This window comes from Gymnoscopelus microlampas (genome assembly GCF_963454915.1).
Source record: "Gymnoscopelus microlampas genome assembly, chromosome: 20".
NCBI lineage: Eukaryota > Metazoa > Chordata > Actinopteri > Myctophiformes > Myctophidae > Gymnoscopelus > Gymnoscopelus microlampas.
The window spans coordinates 9,816,071-9,838,324 of record NC_139957.1 but is presented as its reverse complement, the minus strand read 5'-3'; the positions used below and the strand labels follow the sequence as shown (position 1 = coordinate 9,838,324).

Sequence of the window (22,254 nt, the reverse complement as noted above, 5' to 3'; positions counted from 1 at the left end):
TACATTAGCCCTTGATGTATGTCATACATCAATGTAGACCTCTCATCTTACACAGTTACGCTGTAAATAGGAGTACTTGATCTCATACCATATATGGCAATCATTATGTCAACATCTCTGTCCAATTAGAGCACGGCTGTGATGCACCGACCACAGAGTTTGGGGGTATAAATAAACGTGGCGACGCCACACTGAAGTGGACTTGATTTAGTGAAGCCAAGTTCAATTGTAGCACTAGAAAGAACCTTTATAACGGTTTTCAGTTCAAGCAGAGACGCTCGTTTCCATGATCTTTAAGAAAGGCTTGTTAACCATGTCTAAGTTTGTCCTCTATGCACTGCTTATGGCCAGCTCGCTGCTTGTGACCAGCAGTGGGTCAGCCCTGATCACAGAGGAAGACAATGTCCTGGTGCTGAGAAAAAGTAACTTTGATGCGGCATTGAAAGTTCACCCCAACATTCTAGTAGAATTCTATGCCCCATGGTGTGGCCACTGCAAAGAACTGGCCCCGGAGTATGCCAAGGCGGCCCGCTTGCTGAAGGCAGAGGGTTCAGCTATTCGCCTTGGTAAAGTAGACGCCACAGGAGAGACGGAGCTGGCCCAGGAGTATGAAGTCCGGAAATACCCGACCATCGTGTTCTTCAAGGGAGGAGAAAAGGAGTCACACATGGATGGCAGGCAGGCTTATGACATTGTCAAGTGGCTTAAGAATCGCACAGGCCCAGCTGTTTCCACCCTGGCCGATGTCACGCAGGCAGTACCTATGCCTGCGTCTATGATCGCAAACGAGGTGGCAGTCATTGGCTTCTTCAAAGATTCTGAATCAGAGGACTCTAAAGCCTTCATTAAAGGATCAGAAGCCGTAGATGATATTCCATTTGGGATGACCTCTGATGATGCAGTGTACTCAAAGTTTGAGGTGTCCAAAGACTCCGTGGTCCTCTTCAAGAAGTTCGATGACGGTCGTAACATCTTTGGTGGGGAGCTTACCGAAGCCAATCTCCTAGCCTTTGATAAGGCCAACCAGCTGCCTCTGGTTACTGAGTTCTCAGTCCAGACTGTCACTAAGATCTTCGGTGAAGAATTCAAGTCCCATATCTTTATGTTCATGTCCAAGGCTGCTACTGACTTTAGGCACAACATTGACCAATTCAAGAAGGCAGCAGAAGGCTTCAAGGACAAGATCATGTTTGTCTTCATGGACACTAACATGAATGACAACAAGAACATCATGCAGATCTTTGGTGTGAAGGTGGAGAATTGCCCTGCCATCCGTCTCATTACCCTGGAAGATGAGATGACAAACCAGTACAAACCAGAGAACGAGGCCATCACCACTGACAACATCATCCAATTCTGCACACTCTTCACCGAGGGCAAACTCAAGCCCCACCTCACGAGCAGTTACATCCCCGAAGACTTGGACAAAATCTCTCCTGAAGTGGTCAACATGACCCGACGCGATGAACGGAGCATAGGCCAGTTCAGTAACATGATCAATTTCTGTTGTAGCACGTGCCTCAATGCGGTTTGGTATGTCGACTATGGAAATTTCTGTGGAGACGGGGGCCATGGAAGGCCAGTTTGTCCTCTCGACGAATGCTGCAGAAATCATGATCGCTGCTGGAAGCACTTTGTAGACAACATGAAGTGCTGGTTTGACCCTTGGGCCCGACACTACAAATGGTACTGTGATCACGGTAAGAAGATAGTCTGCGACGATGGGAAGATGTTCTCCGATCAGGAGAATTTCTGCGCTAACAATGAATGTGAGCAGTTTTTATGTGAGTGTGACCGTCACGCAGTTGAGTGTTTTGGAATGAATGAATGGCATCCAGAGCATCACAATATTGCATAGAAATATTGTATGGCCCTGAGAACGGAGACCTCCCTCTGCGGCTGGTACCCTAGAGCATATTGGAAACTGGAAGCTGTGGAAACGTCGGATCCTGGTGACTGTGTTGGAAATGGCCCTGCCTTTGCTGTTCTCAGGCATCCTCATTGTTTTGGGTCGGATTGCACTATTTTTCCATCAACTTCAGGTTTGCGATCAACGGTTATGACATCTGTCACGATATGGCTCTGATCCGCCGCAGCCTAGGTCTCTGTCCTCAATACAACATCCTGTTTCACACATGCGCAGCCTATGTCACACATGCGCAGTAGGGTGGGGTCCTAGCGGCCAAAAACAAGTGTCTAAAAATGTCTGCCTAAATAAAAATAATTTAGTTTTATATTAACTGTACCATATGTAAGTACATTGAAGTTGGGGTCAGAAGCCTAGGTATTATACCCCCAGAGGCAAGTGGAGTGATCGTGTTCTGGCCAACCCCGGACATACACCACAGCGTGGGCATTTCAATTAAAGTAGTCTTTGACTGCCATGGCGTGTTAGCGCGTCGAATTCTGCCAGGGCTCACCCTGTCAACGAAGAGGAAACGCGTCCTTTTTTTTTCTCCTTTTTTTTTTTATTCCTCCAAATGGCGCTCTTACCTAGCCTATGGATGGTCCCTTCACAGCGAGTGAATGAGAGAAGCAGAAATTACTTAAGTTTATAAAATAAAAGCTTGTTTGCTTACTGTTTATTTCCTGCGGGGAAACAGCCATTTCTCTTGCTTTATGGCAAAAGCCAGCCTGATTGAAATTGCCACAAGCTGTGCAATGGATCGCCGCAAGCGGATATTGTTTTCCCCCAATACTACGTGCGTGTAACCAGTCGATCACCGTGAGGACGGAGGTCACAGAGAATATTCCATGATTTTTCATTTACATGCACGTCCCTAACGCCACGCTGGACAGCAACATGGGGCGGAACTCTCGTACATATTGTCTAAGGAGAGCACCGACAGGTTTGAGTTGCTGTTTGCTGAGCTGGAGGTGAACAGGGAGAAGTTGGGCATCGCCTCGCCAGCTATGGAGCTTCTGTAACCACCATGGAGGAAATATTCCTCAGAATGGGAAAACTGGTGGATTCCAGTTTGGACATCCAGGCCATTCAGATGCCCGCCCTGCAGTACCAACACAGAGGCGCTCTCAGCAGAAGACCACAGATGACACCGGCAGCACCGATGGAATGACGGACAACACAGACCTCACAGACAGCCGGATGCTCAGCTCAGAGGCTATGGCCCTTGTGATGGTGGACAACGCACTGTTCAAACTTGTGGCAGGGCCCGATGCTAGAGGTTCAGGGCCCGATGCTAGAGGTTAAGGCTGCTTCGCGGCCCTCACATCTACGTTGCACCAGTGATCCAACTGATATGGCCGTATATGGAGATTTCTATCCGTCAGTCCTTGTCCCGTTTATGGCCATATATGGGTGACTGATTTGACGATGTGGTTAGTCTGCCTGCCCATCCTCCCGTAAGGCAATTTCTTATCCCGTTTATGGCCATATATGGCTGACTGATTTGACGATGTGGTTTTTCCGCATGCCCATCCTCCCTTAAGGCAATTTCACGCTGGCATTGTGCTCCAAATTAGGTGGTTTTCCGCTAAGCATCGGAAACCTTGGTAACAGTGTGCGCCCATGTCACTCATGCTGTGCGCCTATGTCACACATGCACAGTGGGGTGGGGTCCTAGCGGCCAAAGAAAGTGGCAAAAATGTGCCTGAATAAAAATAATTTAGTTTTATATTAACTGTACAATATGTAAGTACATTGAAGGTGGGGAAAGAAGCCTAGTTATTAGCCAGAGCACTGATCAATAGTATGTGGCAAGTTTGGAGGCAAGTGGAATGATCGTGTGCTGGCCAACCCCGGACATACACCACAGCGTGGGCATTTCAATTAAAGTAGTCTTTGACTGCCATGGACGTGTTAGCGCGTCGAATTCTGCCAAGGCTCACCCTGTCAACGAAGAGGAAACGCGTCCTTTTTTTTCTCCTTTTTTTTTTTATTCCTCCAAATGGCGCTCTTACCTAGCCTATGGATGGTCCCTTCACAGCGAGTGAATGAGAGAAGCAGAAATGACTTAATTTTATAAAATAAAAGCTTGTTTGCTTACTGTTTATTTCCTGCAGGGAAACAGCCATATCTCCATTTCTCTTGCTTTATGGCAAAAGCCAGCCTGATTGAAATTGCCACAAGCTGTGCAATGGATCGCCACAAGCGGATATTTTCAAAAACTATGAAAATAGCCAATGTAGGCAACAAGCTTACAATGCATTGCATCACTATAAATTGCGAGCTTGTAGATCTGCTATTTTCACTGTTTTTAAATGTATAACATTTTGGTTTCTAATTTCATAAATAAATGTTTTTCATAAAGAATGTTTTTTCTCTGGAACTGAAATTGTAAAATGTCATCATCCTCAGTCACAGGTATTTATACATTTTGTATTCCAAAAGACACCAAAATATCCAGGTTTATATTACACAGTGAATGGAATACTAAGTAAATAAAATACATTAAATGCCATAATCAATAATACCTAAATAACACCAAGTGTTTTCAGTGCTCCTAAAAAAAACATCACTTTACAGAGAATTCATTTTGTCTTTCTTTTCTTTGTTTTTGTTTTTCGCAGATTGGCATTACAAAAAGTCATGAAAGGCTTTTATAATACACGGAGATGATTCAGTAGCATAGCAGTCTAACTTGACATATGAAAATGAGACGGGAGTGCCATCTGGTACAGAGACAAACTAACTGCGGCCAATCCCGCCGTTTCAATTATGTTGCAGATAGGCATTAATATAATAAATTAATAATCCACTCTATGGAACTGAAATTACAGTTACCCAATCTGGGAAACACTGCTAAATCATACAGTAAGAATAGAGCTGATGAGACTATAGCCTGTACAGCAGGGGTCTTCAATGTTTTCCAAGGACCCCTTGGCTGAGAGAAAGTTGGAGCAGGGACTACATATTGTATTCATGTTAAATGTGTGTTTTCATACATTTAACGACTTAAACCCTCAATACTTTGTAAACTTGACCTTTGGCTCGGTACTTGGTCTTCTCTTTTTTCCCTGTACACCAAACCTATTAGCCGAAAGTAGCCAATCTACAAGCTCACAGCTTGTAGATCGGCTATATTCAGCTAATGTTCCTCCCAGAATAGGGATGTGAGGGTTCAAGTGGTTAATGTAAAAATATAAAAATAAAGTGCCTATCACACAAAGATTTTTGGCCTAATAGCAGTGTGCACGGGAAAGTCTGTACATTAGCCCTTGATGTATGTCATACATCAATGTAGACCTCTCATCTTACACAGTTACGCTGTAAATAGGAGTACTTGATCTCATACCATATATGGCAATCATTATGTCAACATCTCTGTCCAATTAGAGCACGGCTGTGATGCACCGACCACAGAGTTTGGGGGTATAAATAAACGTGGCGACGCCACACTGAAGTGGACTTGATTTAGTGAAGCCAAGTTCAATTGTAGCACTAGAAAGAACCTTTATAACGGTTTTCAGTTCAAGCAGAGACGCTCGTTTCCATGATCTTTAAGAAAGGCTTGTTAACCATGTCTAAGTTTGTCCTCTATGCACTGCTTATGGCCAGCTCGCTGCTTGTGACCAGCAGTGGGTCAGCCCTGATCACAGAGGAAGACAATGTCCTGGTGCTGAGAAAAAGTAACTTTGATGCGGCATTGAAAGTTCACCCCAACATTCTAGTAGAATTCTATGCCCCATGGTGTGGCCACTGCAAAGAACTGGCCCCGGAGTATGCCAAGGCGGCCCGCTTGCTGAAGGCAGAGGGTTCAGCTATTCGCCTTGGTAAAGTAGACGCCACAGGAGAGACGGAGCTGGCCCAGGAGTATGAAGTCCGGAAATACCCGACCATCGTGTTCTTCAAGGGAGGAGAAAAGGAGTCACACATGGATGGCAGGCAGGCTTATGACATTGTCAAGTGGCTTAAGAATCGCACAGGCCCAGCTGTTTCCACCCTGGCCGATGTCACGCAGGCAGTACCTATGCCTGCGTCTATGATCGCAAACGAGGTGGCAGTCATTGGCTTCTTCAAAGATTCTGAATCAGAGGACTCTAAAGCCTTCATTAAAGGATCAGAAGCCGTAGATGATATTCCATTTGGGATGACCTCTGATGATGCAGTGTACTCAAAGTTTGAGGTGTCCAAAGACTCCGTGGTCCTCTTCAAGAAGTTCGATGACGGTCGTAACATCTTTGGTGGGGAGCTTACCGAAGCCAATCTCCTAGCCTTTGATAAGGCCAACCAGCTGCCTCTGGTTACTGAGTTCTCAGTCCAGACTGTCACTAAGATCTTCGGTGAAGAATTCAAGTCCCATATCTTTATGTTCATGTCCAAGGCTGCTACTGACTTTAGGCACAACATTGACCAATTCAAGAAGGCAGCAGAAGGCTTCAAGGACAAGATCATGTTTGTCTTCATGGACACTAACATGAATGACAACAAGAACATCATGCAGATCTTTGGTGTGAAGGTGGAGAATTGCCCTGCCATCCGTCTCATTACCCTGGAAGATGAGATGACAAACCAGTACAAACCAGAGAACGAGGCCATCACCACTGACAACATCATCCAATTCTGCACACTCTTCACCGAGGGCAAACTCAAGCCCCACCTCACGAGCAGTTACATCCCCGAAGACTTGGACAAAATCTCTCCTGAAGTGGTCAACATGACCCGACGCGATGAACGGAGCATAGGCCAGTTCAGTAACATGATCAATTTCTGTTGTAGCACGTGCCTCAATGCGGTTTGGTATGTCGACTATGGAAATTTCTGTGGAGACGGGGGCCATGGAAGGCCAGTTTGTCCTCTCGACGAATGCTGCAGAAAACATGATCTCTGCTGGAAGCACTTTGTAGACAACATGAAGTGCTGGTTTGACCCTTGGGCCCGACACTACAAATGGTACTGTGATCACGGTAAGAAGATAGTCTGCGACGATGGGAAGATGTTCTCCGATCAGGAGAATTTCTGCGCTAACAATGAATGTGAGCAGTTTTTATGTGAGTGTGACCGTCTCGCAGTTGAGTGTTTTGGAATGAATGAATGGCATCCAGAGCATCACAATATTGCATAGAAATATTATATGGCCCTGAGAACGGAGACCTCCTTCTGCGGCTGGTACCCTAGAGCATATTGGAAACTGGAAGCTGTGGAAACGTCAGATCCTGGTGACTGTGTTGGAAATGGCCCTGCCTTTGCTGTTCTCAGGCATCCTCATTGTTTTGGGTCGGATTGCACTATTTTTCCATCAACTTCAGCTTTAAGATCAACGGTTATGACATCTGTCACGATATGGCTCTGATCCGCCGCAGCCTAGGTCTCTGTCCTCAATACAACATCCTGTTTCACACATGCGCAGTAGGGTGGGGTCCTAGCGGCCAAAAACAAGTGTCTAAAAATGTCTGCCTAAATAAAAATAATTTAGTTTTATATTAACTGTACCATATGTAAGTACATTGAAGTTGGGGTCAGAAGCCTAGGTATTATACCCCCAGAGGCAAGTGGAGTGATCGTGTTCTGGCCAACCCCGGACATACACCACAGCGTGGGCATTTCAATTAAAGTAGTCTTTGACTGCCATGGACGTGTTAGCGCGTCGAATTCTGCCAGGGCTCACCCTGTCAACGAAGAGGAAACGCGTCCTTTTTTTTCTCCTTTTTTTTTTTATTCCTCCAAATGGCGCTCTTACCTAGCCTATGGATGGTCCCTTCACAGCGAGTGAATGAGAGAAGCAGAAATTACTTAAGTTTATAAAATAAAAGCTTGTTTGCTTACTGTTTATTTCCTGCGGGGAAACAGCCATTTCTCTTGCTTTATGGCAAAAGCCAGCCTGATTGAAATTGCCACAAGCTGTGCAATGGATCGCCGCAAGCGGATATTGTTTTCCCCCAATACTACGTGCGTGTACCCAGCCGATCACCGTGAGGACGGAGGTCACAGAGAATATTCCATGATTTTTCATTTACATGCACGTCCCTAACGCCACGCTGGACAGCAACATGGGGCGGAACTCTCGTACATATTGTCTAAGGAGAGCACCGACAGGTTTGAGTTGCTGTTTGCTGAGCTGGAGGTGAACAGGGAGAAGTTGGGCATCACCAGATTCGCCAGCTATGGAGCTTCTGTAACCACCATGGAGGAAATATTCCTCAGAATGGGAAAACTGGTGGATTCCAGTTTGGACATCCAGGCCATTCAGATGCCCGCCCTGCAGTACCAACACAGAGGCGCTCTCAGCAGAAGACCACAGATGACACCGGCAGCACCGATGGAATGACGGACAACACAGACCTCACAGACAGCCGGATGCTCAGCTCAGAGGCTATGGCCCTTGTGATGGTGGACAACGCACTGTTCAAACTTGTGGCAGGGCCCGATGCTAGAGGTTCAGGGCCCGATGCTAGAGGTTAAGGCTGCTTCGCGGCCCTCACATCTACGTTGCACCAGTGATCCAACTGATATGGCCATATATGGAGATTTCTATCCGTCAGTCCTTGTCCCGTTTATGGCCATATATGGGTGACTGATTTGACGATGTGGTTAGTCTGCCGGGTGCATTTCTCCTTTCCGACATGTCGCTTTTCCGACGTTGACGAACCCTATACCTAACCCTAACCCTAACCCTAACCGCACGCGGAAGCCACTAGTCGGAGTGGTGAGATGTCGGAATGGAGAGTGAACACCTAGTCTGCCTGCCCATCCTCCCGTAAGGCAATTTCTTGTCCCGTTTATGGCCATATATGGCTGACTGATTTGACGATGTGGTTTTTCCGCATGCCCATCCTCCCTTAAGGCAATTTCACGCTGGCATTGTGCTCCAAATTAGGTGGTTTTCCGCTAAGCGTCGGAAACCTTGGTAACAGTGTGCGCCCATGTCACTCATGCTGTGCGCCTATGTCACACATGCACAGTGGGGTGGGGTCCTAGCGGCCAAAGAAAGTGGCAAAAATGTGCCTGAATAAAAATAATTTAGTTTTATATTAACTGTACAATATGTAAGTACATTGAAGGTGGGGAAAGAAGCCTAGTTATTAGCCAGAGCACTGATCAATAGTATGTGGCAAGTTTGGAGGCAAGTGGAGTGATCGTGTGCTGGCCAACCCCGGACATACACCACATCGTGGGCATTTCAATTAAAGTAGTCTTTGACTGCCATGGACGTGTTAGCGCGTCGAATTCTGCCAAGGCTCACCCTGTCAACGAAGAGGAAACGCGTCCTTTTTTTTCTCTTTTTTTTTATTCCTCCAAATGGCGCTCTTACCTAGCCTATGGATGGTCCCTTCACAGCGAGTGAATGAGAGAAGCAGAAATGACTTAATTTTATAAAATAAAAGCTTGTTTGCTTACTGTTTATTTCCTGCAGGGAAACAGCCATATCTCCATTTCTCTTGCTTTATGGCAAAAGCCAGCCTGATTGAAATTGCCACAAGCTGTGCAATGGATCGCCACAAGCGGATATTGTTTTCCCCCAATACTACGTGCGTGTACCCAGCCGATCACCGTGAGGACGGAGGTCATGGAGAATATTCCATGATTTTTCATTTACATGCACGTCCCTAACGCCACGCTGGACAGCAACATGGGGCGGAACTCTCGTACATATTGTCTAAGGAGAGCACAGACAGGTTTGAGTTGCTGTTTGCTGAGCTGGAGGTGAACAGGGAGAAGTTGGGCATCGCCAGCTATGGAGCTTCTGTAACCACCATGGAGGAAATATTCCTCAGAATGGGAAAACTGGTGGATTCCAGTTTGTACATCCAGGCCATTCAGATGCCCGCCCTGCAGTACCAACACAGAGGCGCTCTCAGCAGAAGACCACAGATGACACCGGCAGCACCGGTGGAATGACGGACAACACAGACCTAACAGACAGCCGGATGCTTCAATATGTCAATATCCTACTTAAATACCTCCAAAAACCGAATCATACTGACTATGTAACGTACATGCACACTATTATAGGTTATTACAGTTATAGGCCCTAGACCTCTACATGCCTGAAACTTGCTTAAGATCCATATACACAAATACAGGGACACTTACGTCACATTTAATTTAACATGTACCAGTAACGTTATTGCAAATAGAGCTGGTTTTAGGTGCTTTTCACACATGGAGCGACAAAACGCCTCTGTACTTGCTTGGATGTGTGAGGTCGCATTGCACTCCTGGTGTGAATAAACATGTTTTTGAAAATGAATCACTCACTGAAAATGAATCACTAATGGCATCTGTCGCAACCGGTGCGAAAAAAAAACCCTTTGCAGTGTTGGAAATGTTTTAGATGTGTGCTGGTCTTTTGAATGTTTTACTTTTTCTCGTCACTTTGACATTTAGGCTGTTTTAGCCCTATACCTCTTTAGCTCAAGAGACTTTGCCTTTTGCCAATCCTGCCATAGTGAATAATAACATTGCTCTCAATGACTTGCTTGGCCTAAAAACAGGTTACACAAAAAAGTATAAATAAAATACGTTGTGGCTGTGAGTTCAGTCAAAGTAGTATTTCTGCATGAAAACGTGTTGATGTCCTCTGAAGACAGGAGAGAAGTTATAGATAAGAGTCATCCTCAAGAGGACTGGAGAAGGAGGGAGGGGGAGAGAGAGAGAGAGAGAGAGAGAGAGAGAGAGAGAGAGAGAGAGAGAGAGAGAGAGCTTAACATGGCTTCTATTCAAACGTAGAAGTTGTGGGTGTGTCAGTTGTGCTCAAGTACTGTATGGACATGCCTGACGTCACAAGAATACTGACATCGTCTGTGATGTCAGTCGGCTATTAATAATGCTTATTATCGATCAAGTGACAGTGAAGGAAGAAGCAAGAACATATTTCCTCACACCATAACGATGAGTCTCACGCAGCAGCTTGGTTTGCTGCTGTGGAAGAACTATGTGCTGCAGAAACGTCGGATCCTGGTGACTTTGTTGGAAATTGCCTTGCCTTTGCTGTTTGTAGGCATCCTCATTTCTGTAACTGATACTAATGCACTACATTTTCTGCCACTAATGCTGGTGCTCAGCTTCAGCTACACCTCGGGCAACATGGTGGGGGCCGTGGTGCAGGAGAAGGAGAATAGGCTCAAGGAGTACATGCGCATGATGGGTCTCGGCAACTGGCTCCACTGGAGCGCCTGGTTCCTCACGTTCCTCCTCGGCCTCTCCATCTCCGTCTTCTTCGTCACTCTGCTCTTGTGCATTCATGTTAAGGGCCCCTCGGCTGTGGTGAGCTACAGTGACCCCACTCTGGTGTTTGTCTTCCTGCTGACCTTTGCTGTAGCCACCATCAACTTCAGCTTCATGATCAGTACCTTCTTCTCACGGGCTTATGTAGCGGCAATAGCAAGCCCCTTTATCTACATCCTGACCATCTTGCCTAGCATTGGGTTGCGGTGCCATGCCAAGAATACATCTGCCTGCCTTATTTCCAACGTGGCCATGACTATGGGAGCTGGGCTCTTTGCAGAGTCTGAAAGAAATAGCACGGGAATCCAGTGGTCCAACCTGTTTGAATCTGTGAACTTTCAGTATGTCGGGGTCAAATCATTGTCCCTGGCCCAGGTCCTGGGGATGCTGCTGCTGGACGCCTTGCTGTACGGCCTGGTGGCGTGGTACGTGGAGGCCGTTTTCCCTGGTGAGTACGGACTACCGCTGCCATACTACTTCTTCATCCTGCCCTCCTACTGGCGCAGCAGCCCCCGCACGGCTCCCGTCAGCGGGAACGAGGAAGAGGAGGTCGCTGGGAGCGCTGTGAAGGGTGAGTTCATGGAGGAGGAACCGACCGGACTGGTCTCCGGGGTCAAGATCAAACATCTAACCAAGGAATTCAAAGTGGGCAACGAGACGCTGCAGGCTGTACGGGACCTCACGGTAAACATGTTTGAGGGACAGATCACTGTACTGCTGGGTCAAAACGGGGCCGGAAAGACAACCCTGCTGTCCATGCTAACCGGTCTGTTCCCGCCCACCAGTGGACGGGCTTACATCAACAGTTATGACATCTGTCACGATATGGCTCTGATCCGCCGCAGCCTGGGTCTCTGTCCTCAACACAACATCCTGTTTGATAACCTGACTGTCAGCGAGCACCTTCTCTTCTACGCACAACTGAAAGGCTTCCCCAGAGACCGGATCCCGGCCGAAGTGGATCGCATCATCGGAATCCTAAACCTACAGGACAAGTGCCATGCCCGCACAAAGACCCTCTCCGGTGGCATGAAGAGAAAGCTGTCGGTTGGCATTGCCCTGACCGGAAGCTCCAAAGTGGTGATGCTGGACGAGCCCACATCAGGCATGGACTCCTGGGCGCGGCGCGCCACCTGGGACCTGCTGCAGGGGGAGAAGCACGGGCGCACCATTGTGATCATCACGCACTTAATGGACGAGGCAGAGCAACAGGGCGACCGCGTGGCCATCATGGCCGGAGGAGAGCTGAAGTGCTGCGGCTCGCCTCTCTTCCTCAAGAACAAATACGGACCGGTTACCACATGGTTATTGTGAAAGACGCTCTCTGTAATGTGTCTGATATCAACCATCTGTTCCACATGCACGTCCCTAACGCCACGCTGGAGATCAACGTGGGAGCGGAACTCTACTACATATTGCCTAAGGAGAGCACCGACAGGTTTGAGCTGCTGTTTGCTGAGCTGGAGGTGAACAGGGAGAAGTTGGGCATCGCCAGCTATGGAGCTTCTGTAACCACCATGGAGGAAGTATTCCTCAGAGTAGGGAAACTGGTGGATTCCAGTTTGGACATCCAGGCCATTCAAATGCCCGAGCTGCAGTACCAACACAGAAGGCGCTCTCAGCAGAAGACCACAGATGACGCCGGCAGCACCAGTGGAATGACGGACAACACAGACAGCCGGATGCTTAGCTCAGAGGATTTCTCCAACATGAAGCTCAACACAGGGCTCAGATTATTCATGCAGCAGTTCTATGCCATGTTCCTAAAAGAGCACTATACAGCTTGAGGAACTGGAAGGCGATGGTGTCCCAGTTCCTGGTCCGCCTTGTCGTCCTGCTGGTACTCCTCGTCTTCATGGCGTACTTCAACATTGCGGGCTACCACACCCTGGCTACGGGCCTTGTGATGGTGGACAGCGCACTGTTCAAACTTGTGGCAGGGCCCGATGCTTCCGGCAGTTTGGGGACTCTGCTGGCCGTGGACCGGCTGTCTATCCGTGGGGAAAGGAGAGTTCTTTGGTCTGCTGGGCTTCAACAGCGCAGGGAAAACCGCCACCTTTAAGATGCTGGGGTCGAGAGCGCCTACATTGATGGACACGGCATCCTGAGCAGCAACAAAAAAGTGCACCGGGGCATCGGCTACTGTCCCCAGTTTAACGCTCTTCTGGATCACATGGCGGGAAGAGAGAAGCTGCGTACATGTACGCCAGGCTCAGGGGAACCCCACAGAAATGTGCGTCTGGTTGTGTGCAGAACGTCCTCAGGTCGCTCGAGCCCCATGCTGACAAACTGGTCGGCGCTTACAGCGGCGGCAACAAGAGGAAGCTGAGTGCAGGAGTGGCTCTGATTGGCAGGCCTCCGGTCATCTTCCTGAACGAGCCATCCACCGGTATGGACCCCGTGGCTAGACGACTGCTGTGGGAAGCCGTCACGCGTGCCAGTGACTCCGGCAAGGCCGTGGTCATCACGACACACAACATGGAGGAGTGTGAAGCCCTGTGCACCAGGCTGGCTGTTATGGTCTACTGTCAGCTGAAGTGTCTGGGCAGTCACCAGCATCTGAAGAGCGAGTTTGGTGGCGGCTACACCCTGCTGGCAAAGGTGGTGCACTACGTAGAGGTGGACCTGGAGGAGGAGAAGGAGAGAAACCTGCAGCGCTTCAAACATTTCATTGAAAGAACCTTCCCAGGCTGGGTTCCAGCACTGCACAGAGTAGGCAGGACGGTATAATGGAAAATATATTAAACTAGAAAAAATGCTTCTCGGAGCACAGGTCAGGTACGTTATTGTGGGCCAGCAATGTTTGGAATTCGCCAATCAAGATGGAATATAAAATAATCAACAGATCCGTCTTGATTAATTGACTATAGAGATTAAGGCCGTTTCTCAATACCCGAACTTGTCTGTACTCCCGTCCTCACGAACTCGTGATACGTCATCAGTCGCTGCCAAAGTACTGTTCCAATTCTAAGTTCGCATTTGCCTAAGTACAGACCAAATACCCGGATGGGAACTTGATCCGCCCCCTTTACCGAGCATGCTTCAGACTAGACTCGCAGAGGACTTTTCACAACAGATTGCCCAGAATGCAACACCGCACCGGACCGGAGCGCTTGAAAAACAGGACCAATATGGCGGACACAGACCGCGGTAAGAAATGTCCGAATTATTTTTTTGTTTTGCCACAGAATGTAATTTTAAGATTTATTTTAGGCTTGAATGTTGTTAATTAACTTCAAATCTGTGGCTGAGTTGTGCACCGAACTTTTGGACGTTTGTGTAGCCGGCTAGCCGCTGTTAACCCGGCCGCAGATGACCGGCCCGTCAGACCACTGTACCCCGCGTAAGAAGCCTTATTTGCGGCCAGTCCTTTTGAAAGTGTCCGCTGGTTCAGCTGGGTCGTCTTTGTAGTGGTTCAAATGAGATCTAATTAGTTGTGGATATATTTATTGGACTTCTATAGTCTCAGCCAATTTTGGGGAGATAGAACTGCCTCTGACTAATGTTTGATATGTGTTTATGCGAGTAGTATTAACGTTATTTTACTTCAATTGAAGGTATGCGTCCAGGGAGGGAGTTCATTCTGCGCTGAGCTGTCAACGAGACTTTTCACCAAGCAAGAGGACTTCATCCAGAGAAATATGCATGTGTTTATCAGTTGTGTTGTGGAAAAAGTACTCACATTTTTAACTTGAGTAAAAGTAACAATACTGCAATGTAGAAATACTCTGTTACAAGCAAAAGTCCGGAATTAAAAATGTACTTGAGTAAAAGTACAAAAGTATTGGTATATAACTTAAATACCAAAAGTTGAAAGTAATCCTTATGCAGAATGTCCCATTTCACAAGTTTTTCTAATGTATAAAATGTATAGAAATCTTTTGAAAATAGCAGACCTACAAGTGAGCTTGTAGATCGGCTATTTTCTAATGGCCGAAATATAGATATGGCTCAAGTGGTTAATGTATGTTTTGTAATAATAATCTAAATCTACAAAGTAACTAGTATTTCAAATAAGTTTTCAAATAACTGTAGTGGAGTAAAGGTACAACATTTGCCTCTGAGGCATAGTGGAGTAAGAGTAGGCTACTGAAAATTGGAGATATACCAGTAAAGTAAAACTACCTCAAAATTGGACTTATAGTACTTAAGTAAATATACTTAGTTACTTTCCACCACTGGTGTTTATTAATATTTATCAAGCTTGATTCATGTCATACGTCTGTACATCATTCATGTATTTTTTATTTTGTCATTCCATCAATTTCACTCTGGTTATTTATATTTTGGAAATAAAATTTGAGGTCCACTCTTATTTGTGTGCGATTTTGTCTGACTAGGCCACTTTGACTTTTGTATGTGTGAATGTAAGTTTTAACTTCTTTTGATGTGCAGCTATTGTTAATTAGTGTAGTCTACTTAGGCTATTTGCTTTTAACTAATATAATCCACAATGACGGCACTATATTTTCCAATGTGTTAATGTGTTAATCATTATATTGTAAAATGTACGTTATGTTCTGTTGTGCAAAAAAACAGATCTACAAACTAACGCCGCGTCGCTCAGCAATGCGTTGTTAGCTTGGAGATCTGCTCTGAGCATATCCACACTGTGGACGAGCTGAGGTGGTGACGTCACCGAGAACGGTGTCGGTGCGTTCCAACTACCGTACTACCGTACTCCCGTCCTCGCGTTCTCGCAAGTTTATACTACCGAGGCGAACTTGCAAGTCTGAACTTCCAAGGACGCAAGTCCGTGCTTCCCAAGTTCGGGTATTGAGAAACGGCCAATGTGTACAGATTTGCGTGAAATTTCAAAACGTTTTTTTGCAAACGTTTTTCTTTGGTGAGTGCACATGAACATTTTACACAGATCGGTGCAGTTATAGGTAATAACAAAAATCGGCCTGTTTTGGTGATTTAAAAAAATTCAACTGGCATTTCTTCCTCGGCCTAGTGGTAATGTTGGCAAAATTTCACGGAAATCGCTGTGTCCATGATTTGAGGTATTATGTTCGTAAACAGAGAACTCCTGCAAACTTTGGGAGCCAGTCTTAGTCAATCAGGATGGAATATAAAATATCTTCAAAAGTTTTGCTAAATGACTATTGACACATTGAGTGCCAAAATTGTAATATTACGGTTTAGAGACAGATAGACCGATAGACCACCGTGCCAAAAAATCCTTCTAGGAGTGACAACGGGTCATTGTCAAAGCTAACCATGCCTTGTGGTGAGGCCAGGGTAGACTGGGACCTCTCTCCTTCTTCCAGAAGCGTGGGCTGTTCGTTGTCAACACTGCCCTCCTGTGATGACATACTCCTATACATGGCCACTGTTAAGGTCGGTGTAGAGTTCTGTCTAGGCTAGAAGATTTTCCATATTAAAAACAGGTCGACTAGGAGCTGACCCCGTTGAAGAGGGCAAGGAACGGCAGTGAAGGTTAGTAAAGGCTCTGGTGTGCGGTGAAAACTAAAAAAACGGAGGTCTGTGGTCGACACCGCTGTGCGGATATCCTTATCCTTATTATGTGCATTCCAGTTTTAAGCTCCCTTGACACTCAGCGATGTCAGATATGTCAGCCATGCCCAAATATGGAGTTCCGGATCAGTCTTGCCCAAGGCCACTGTTCTCAGACTGGAGTCTAAGTTCTTTGATTAATGAACTACAGTATAGCAACCTGATACAGATGCCGTGAAAGGCCTTTTTAACAGCCACCCCAATTCCTACGGATATCTGCACTCATGACTTATGGGTGGACGATAGGTGGGCGTCACAGACGTAACACGTACTTTAAACTATACTGTATTTGAAGGCCGCATAGCATACAAAGCCTTCTATCTATCCTCTGTTCTTGCCCAAATATCATCAATATGAGAACGTACCATGATGCGCATGCAATTGCAGTGATGTCAACTCTAAATGGGCCTATTGCACTGTTTCTCAACGTCGGGTCCAGGCACCACCAGGGGTCCAAATGGAATCTTAAGGGACTGTAACTCAGAGTGTACAAATTGAAGCCAGAGGTCCATTTAGTTCCATGTGTACATTGTGCACTCTCAGAGTTAAATAAGCACTGAGTATTTTACAGTGTAGATTGGGGTCCAAGAGATATTACATGGTATCAAATGGTGGTATGTGACCTAATGCACATCAAACTGGGGGTTCTCGAAATGAAAAGGGCTGAGCTGACTAACTACCTCAGTGTTTCTCAAATGGGGGTACTAGAGGGGGTACTTGAGAGAAGGTGGAACATGAAAAAAAAGTATTGTGTATATATATACAGTCTGCCAAGTTCCCTCCCCATCACTGCAGTTGTTGATGACACAAATACATACTTAAAGCCACAAAATGCCATTCAGTTTCATGAACGGTACACAATTCTTGTCAAATCACAAAAACAAGTTAAAGTATTATTATTAACAAGACAGGCAGTTGTGTGGATTGTATGTTCTAATGGCCTGACACAATTAGAAGAGATTAAAACTCAACTAATTTCTGCTACACTTGATAGTTTCAGCAAAGACTTAAACCCTATAAATGTAAACCCAATACGTGTAGGTGTGCTGTTGCACCCCTTATAAAGCATGCCCCGCACAGAGAAGTTTTCAACTGTGACACTATAAACCTCTCTGTTCAGGAAACACACAAAATGCAGAGTTCTATTTATAGTAACAACTGGAACCCCCCACAGAATTATACAGCAGTATTTATACAATGTTGATTATATCCGACAAACCTAATATGGTGTAGCTTCCCCAATGGTTAAAACACTTCAGCTAATGCCCTAGCAACGGGTCATGTGACAAAAAAAGATCGACAGCTAGCTTGCAAGTCAGTGAGCAAGAGGAAGTTGTGGTTGCCAGCAGCATCAGGTTGATGATGCTGCTGGCAGGTTGTTGACTTCCTTTCCCACACCTGCGTTGTCGTCCACCGCGCTTGTTCCTCCGCTTAAGGCCACTCAGCACCTCCAGGGTCAATAAAGGCCAGGGATTGATGTCTAAGCCTATCCATGTATCTAAGCCTAACCATGTCAATGTACATTCAATGTATGCATAGTGTGTTGGGGCCCTGAGACAGTTTCAGGCCCAGGGGCCCATGGACTCAGGATCCGGCCCCGTCTACGGTTCAAGACTTATAGTCCAAAGCATAAAGTGAAACAGTTGCACCATCTGTCGTACAAACTCTACCCCCCCCCCCCTCCCCCCACAGCTTCCTCATGTCCTGACAGCTGCACCCCATGGCTGACACAGCTCTGGGTATAGGCAGGTATTTCGAATATACTGTAGGCCTTATAAATATGGCTAAACAATTTTCTAGTTGCAAATAAAGCAAAATGCAATGTGCAGCAGCATCATCGTCATCATATTCCTGCCAAATACAAATCCAATGGCCAAAACAAACAAACAAACAAACATCAAATTAAATGTGTGTTACAACTCACACCTGAATCAAGAAAATGAAGAATCAGCTTTATTGTCACATCACTGGTTTACATGTGTAAAGAAGTGGGTGATTTTGTTTTGCGTTAGCTCCACCATTTTGCTGTTGATTCAGAAAGGGAGAAGAAGAAAACGGAAGGAGGGCAGGGAGGGGGAAATCTACCATTAAAGAAGCATGTCAAAGAGAACCTCCAAACAATACTGGTTTTAAAACTCTAACTTCAACATGTTATTTTTCATAACTGTTTCAAGCTCTGAGAATGTACTGAGAAAAAAAGCCAAATTAAAATCAATTCAAAGATAACCCTAAACCTGTGCCTCAGACAAGGCAGTCTCTTGACTGGTGGCCCCTGTGTTGGTGGAAGTGTTGGTCTGAGGCATCTCTTCAGAGAAGGCGTTCTCCAGCACTTTTAGGACAGATCTGCTAACTTCATTCTTGAAATCCTGACCCATGAACACGTACAACAGCGGGTTCACGCAACTGTTGATGTATGCCAGGCAGTTTGCACATGAATTTACCAAAAGGCCAGAAGCCGTCCAGAGCCCTTTCTGTGATTCTCAGGGGCAGGAGGGCTGTGAAGAGGAAGTCGGCCACAGCGAGGTTGAGGTACCAAACGGTGTTGATGGTTTTCTTCATTTTGAAGCCCGTCACCCAGATGACAACTCCGTCCCCCAACACGCCAAGCACAAAGACCAGGCTGTAAATGACGAGGCACACGATCTTGACAGATGTTTTTAGTTGTTCATCCTTGATATTATATTCAGAATCTTCAGAATAATTGTCCTCCACCTCGACGTCCTGCGAGCTGTTTCGACCAGACAAATCCATGCTATAATCTCAATCGTCCTAAAAAAAAAAGGCACATGCTTTGTTTCATCACACCATTTCTTAGCTGTCTTAATTTCTACCTACATTAGTATTATTATCTTCTAGGTAAATAAGACTCTATTACCATTTATGATTACTTAAATACTAGTCCACAATACAATATTTATCACTATATATATATATATATATATATATATATATATATATATATATATATATATATATATTTTTTTTAGCGGCGCTAGCCGCTCTATACCTAAATATTAGCCCTCTATACCTGGCTTTTGCGTCAACGTTCTGATTGGTCAGGCTCGCCAAGGTTCTGATTGGTCAGGTCCGTCAACGTTCTGATTGGTCAGGCTCGCCAAGGTTCTGATTGGTCAGGTCCGTCAACGTTCTGATTGGTCAGGCTCGCCAAGGTTCTGATTGGTCAGGTCCGTCAACGTTCTGATTGGTCAGGCTCGCCAAGGTTCTGATTGGTCAGGTCCGTCAACGTTCTGATTGGTCAGGCTCGCCAAGGTTCTGATTGGTCAGGTCCGTCAACGTTCTGATTGGTCAGGTCCGTCAACGTTCTGATTGGTCAGGTCCGTCAACGTTCTGATTGGTCACTATTCATGACATCACTATGTTACTATTCATGACATCACTATGATGTCATGAATATACCTTCACACAGGTATTCTAGGTACGTTTTTAGCGGCGCTAGCCGCTCTATACCTTTAGGTATAGAGCGGTAGCCCTCTATACCTGGCTTTTGCGTCAACGTTCTGATTGGTCAGACACGTCAACAAAGTGATTGGTCAAGCTTCATGTGACACGTGGCTATAAACACATTATAAACACTTATTGATGACAAAATGTATCAAAGGCGCCGCTACCTTCACACAGGTGTGTTTTTTTTTTTAAATGACTGACACAACTTTTCGCTGTCTTCACAGCAGTAGTTTATTACAACGTTTTGGTCTAAACTACCTTCATCAGGTATCCCCTGATACCTGACGATGCTCATTTAGACCGAAACGTTGTAATAAATTACTGCTGTATAGGCCTGACCTCGATTAGTCAAATAGTCGACTAATCGATCGAGGGAGTCTGAGTCGAATGCAAGAAAAAGTTTTTCAAAAATATTTTTTGCATTATTTGACTGAGAGATTGGCCTAATTTGTTATATTAATTAACTAATAGTTCGAAAAAATAGGATATATATCATGATTTATTGAGAGAAACCAAGCAAGTATATGTTAAATCAGACATTAAGCACCCCTACAGCCCAAATGGAATGTTCCTCTATTGCATAACATGTTTTTTGCATGATTCGACGAGATTGGCAGTCGAATCAGATTGATGACCGATGCCAATCTCACTCGAATTATGCAACAAAAATAAAAATAAATCAGAGTCTACTATAGAAATCCTTAGTCGGGGACAGGCCTACTGCTGTAAGTGTCTTAGTGGGCAGGATTTTTTTGTGACTGTATAAAGAGAGAAAAGAAAAGCTACCTGTTTCAAAGTGTTGAAGAGATGTCAGCCAAAGAAGTGTCTGTTCAAACTGTGGTCAGTGAGGATCTCACATCACCCTATAGCATCCTGTGGGAGGTGTCCTATCGTTGCCGTCAGGCAGAAACCTCCTATCTCCATATTTTTCATATTTTCATTTAATTTTTTGTGTAAATGAATGCCCTACTTTGTCATACTACAGTGTCACACACACGTTGTAAGACAGCCTAGATCTAGATATGCTGTTTATGGACTTTTTGGTTCCACTTCTGAAATTCAGGCTCTGGAACAGGGGGTCTCAGACAGTAATTACTCTAGAAGGCCCCCCTGACTTTCAGGCCCCTGGACCCGACAAGCCTGTTCAAGTGCTGCCATTTATAATTGAAAATGCCTAGGCACCATGCTCAATAATAAATGACTATGACCATGTGGAAGAATGTTTTTTTTGTTCTGCTTTTCATAATAACGGTATAACAAATAAAGATTTGTATAACTGCATTATGACAGAGCTGGTTGTGGCCTGATTGCTTACTCTAGCACAGTGTTTCTCAAATGAGGTTATGTACCTCTAGGGGGGGTACTTGAAGGTGGAACATGAAAAGAAAAAGTATTTTACTGACTAGCACAAATGTTAATGAATAGAAAGCAATACGTATTTGCCATTATGCTGGTTTATTTTGATCATGCTGACTGGACTTTTGATGTCAATATTTTCTCCGCAAAATGTAGTCGTACTTGGATTCAGAATCAATGGAAAAGGGGGACTTTCCACAAACAAGTTTGAGAACCACTGAACTACTTCACCAAAGTGAGTGATACCCACAGCCACAATACTAGAGGGAGCGACAACGATCTGGTACCACCCACTTCTAGAACAAACATGGGTAAATTTCTCTTTCTACTGCACTGCCACCAAAGTGTGGAATGCCCCGACACCATCCCTTACAAAATGTGGATCTCTGGCTTCCTTAAAAAGAATTCATTCAATCAATCAAACAGTTTTGGGTCAGAGAGGCTAAAAATCTCATCAAATGGTGGTCCGTGCCGAATAAATAATGGACCTTGATATGAAAAGGGTTGAAAACCACTGGGTTAGGCGGTGGTCCAGAACCTCCAGAAAAGGCTTTGGCCGTGGCCCAAATGAGCCAATTGATTGCCATGGCAAACCCAGCCTATAAGCTTGATTTGGCAAATTCCCTACACCTGCCACACATTTTTACCACTGCACAAGGACTTTTCAGAACCGTGACCCCCCCCCCCCCCCCCATATGCCCACATATGGGCATGTCCATATCATCCCATATACTTAGAACATCAGGGATCTCCATATGTGGGCATAATATATTCATGAGAATATT

At 45.5% G+C, this 22,254-nt stretch overlaps 2 protein-coding genes and 1 pseudogene across 3 annotated transcripts; all 3 read left to right on the top strand.

Annotated features, from left to right (window-relative positions):
* Positions 1-313: 313 nt before the first annotated feature.
* LOC311035997 (protein disulfide-isomerase-like) lies at positions 314-3,211 on the top strand (the record flags this gene model as incomplete). Its single annotated transcript, XM_084044523.1, has 2 exons — positions 314-1,769; positions 3,015-3,211. The coding sequence occupies 2 exons, from the start codon at positions 314-316 to the stop codon at positions 3,209-3,211; spliced, it is 1,653 nt and encodes a 550-aa protein (XP_083900649.1).
* Positions 3,212-5,480: 2,269 nt separating this feature from the next.
* LOC311035996 (protein disulfide-isomerase-like) lies at positions 5,481-8,228 on the top strand (the record flags this gene model as incomplete). The annotated part of the gene is made up of 2 exons (XM_084044522.1): positions 5,481-6,971; positions 7,983-8,228. The coding sequence occupies 2 exons, from the start codon at positions 5,481-5,483 to the stop codon at positions 8,226-8,228; spliced, it is 1,737 nt and encodes a 578-aa protein (XP_083900648.1).
* Positions 8,229-10,792: 2,564 nt separating this feature from the next.
* Positions 10,793-13,858, top strand: LOC311035994 (phospholipid-transporting ATPase ABCA3-like; annotated as a pseudogene). Its single transcript has one exon. The product of its transcript is annotated as a phospholipid-transporting ATPase ABCA3-like (transcript).
* The last annotated feature ends 8,396 nt before the right edge of the window (positions 13,859-22,254 follow it).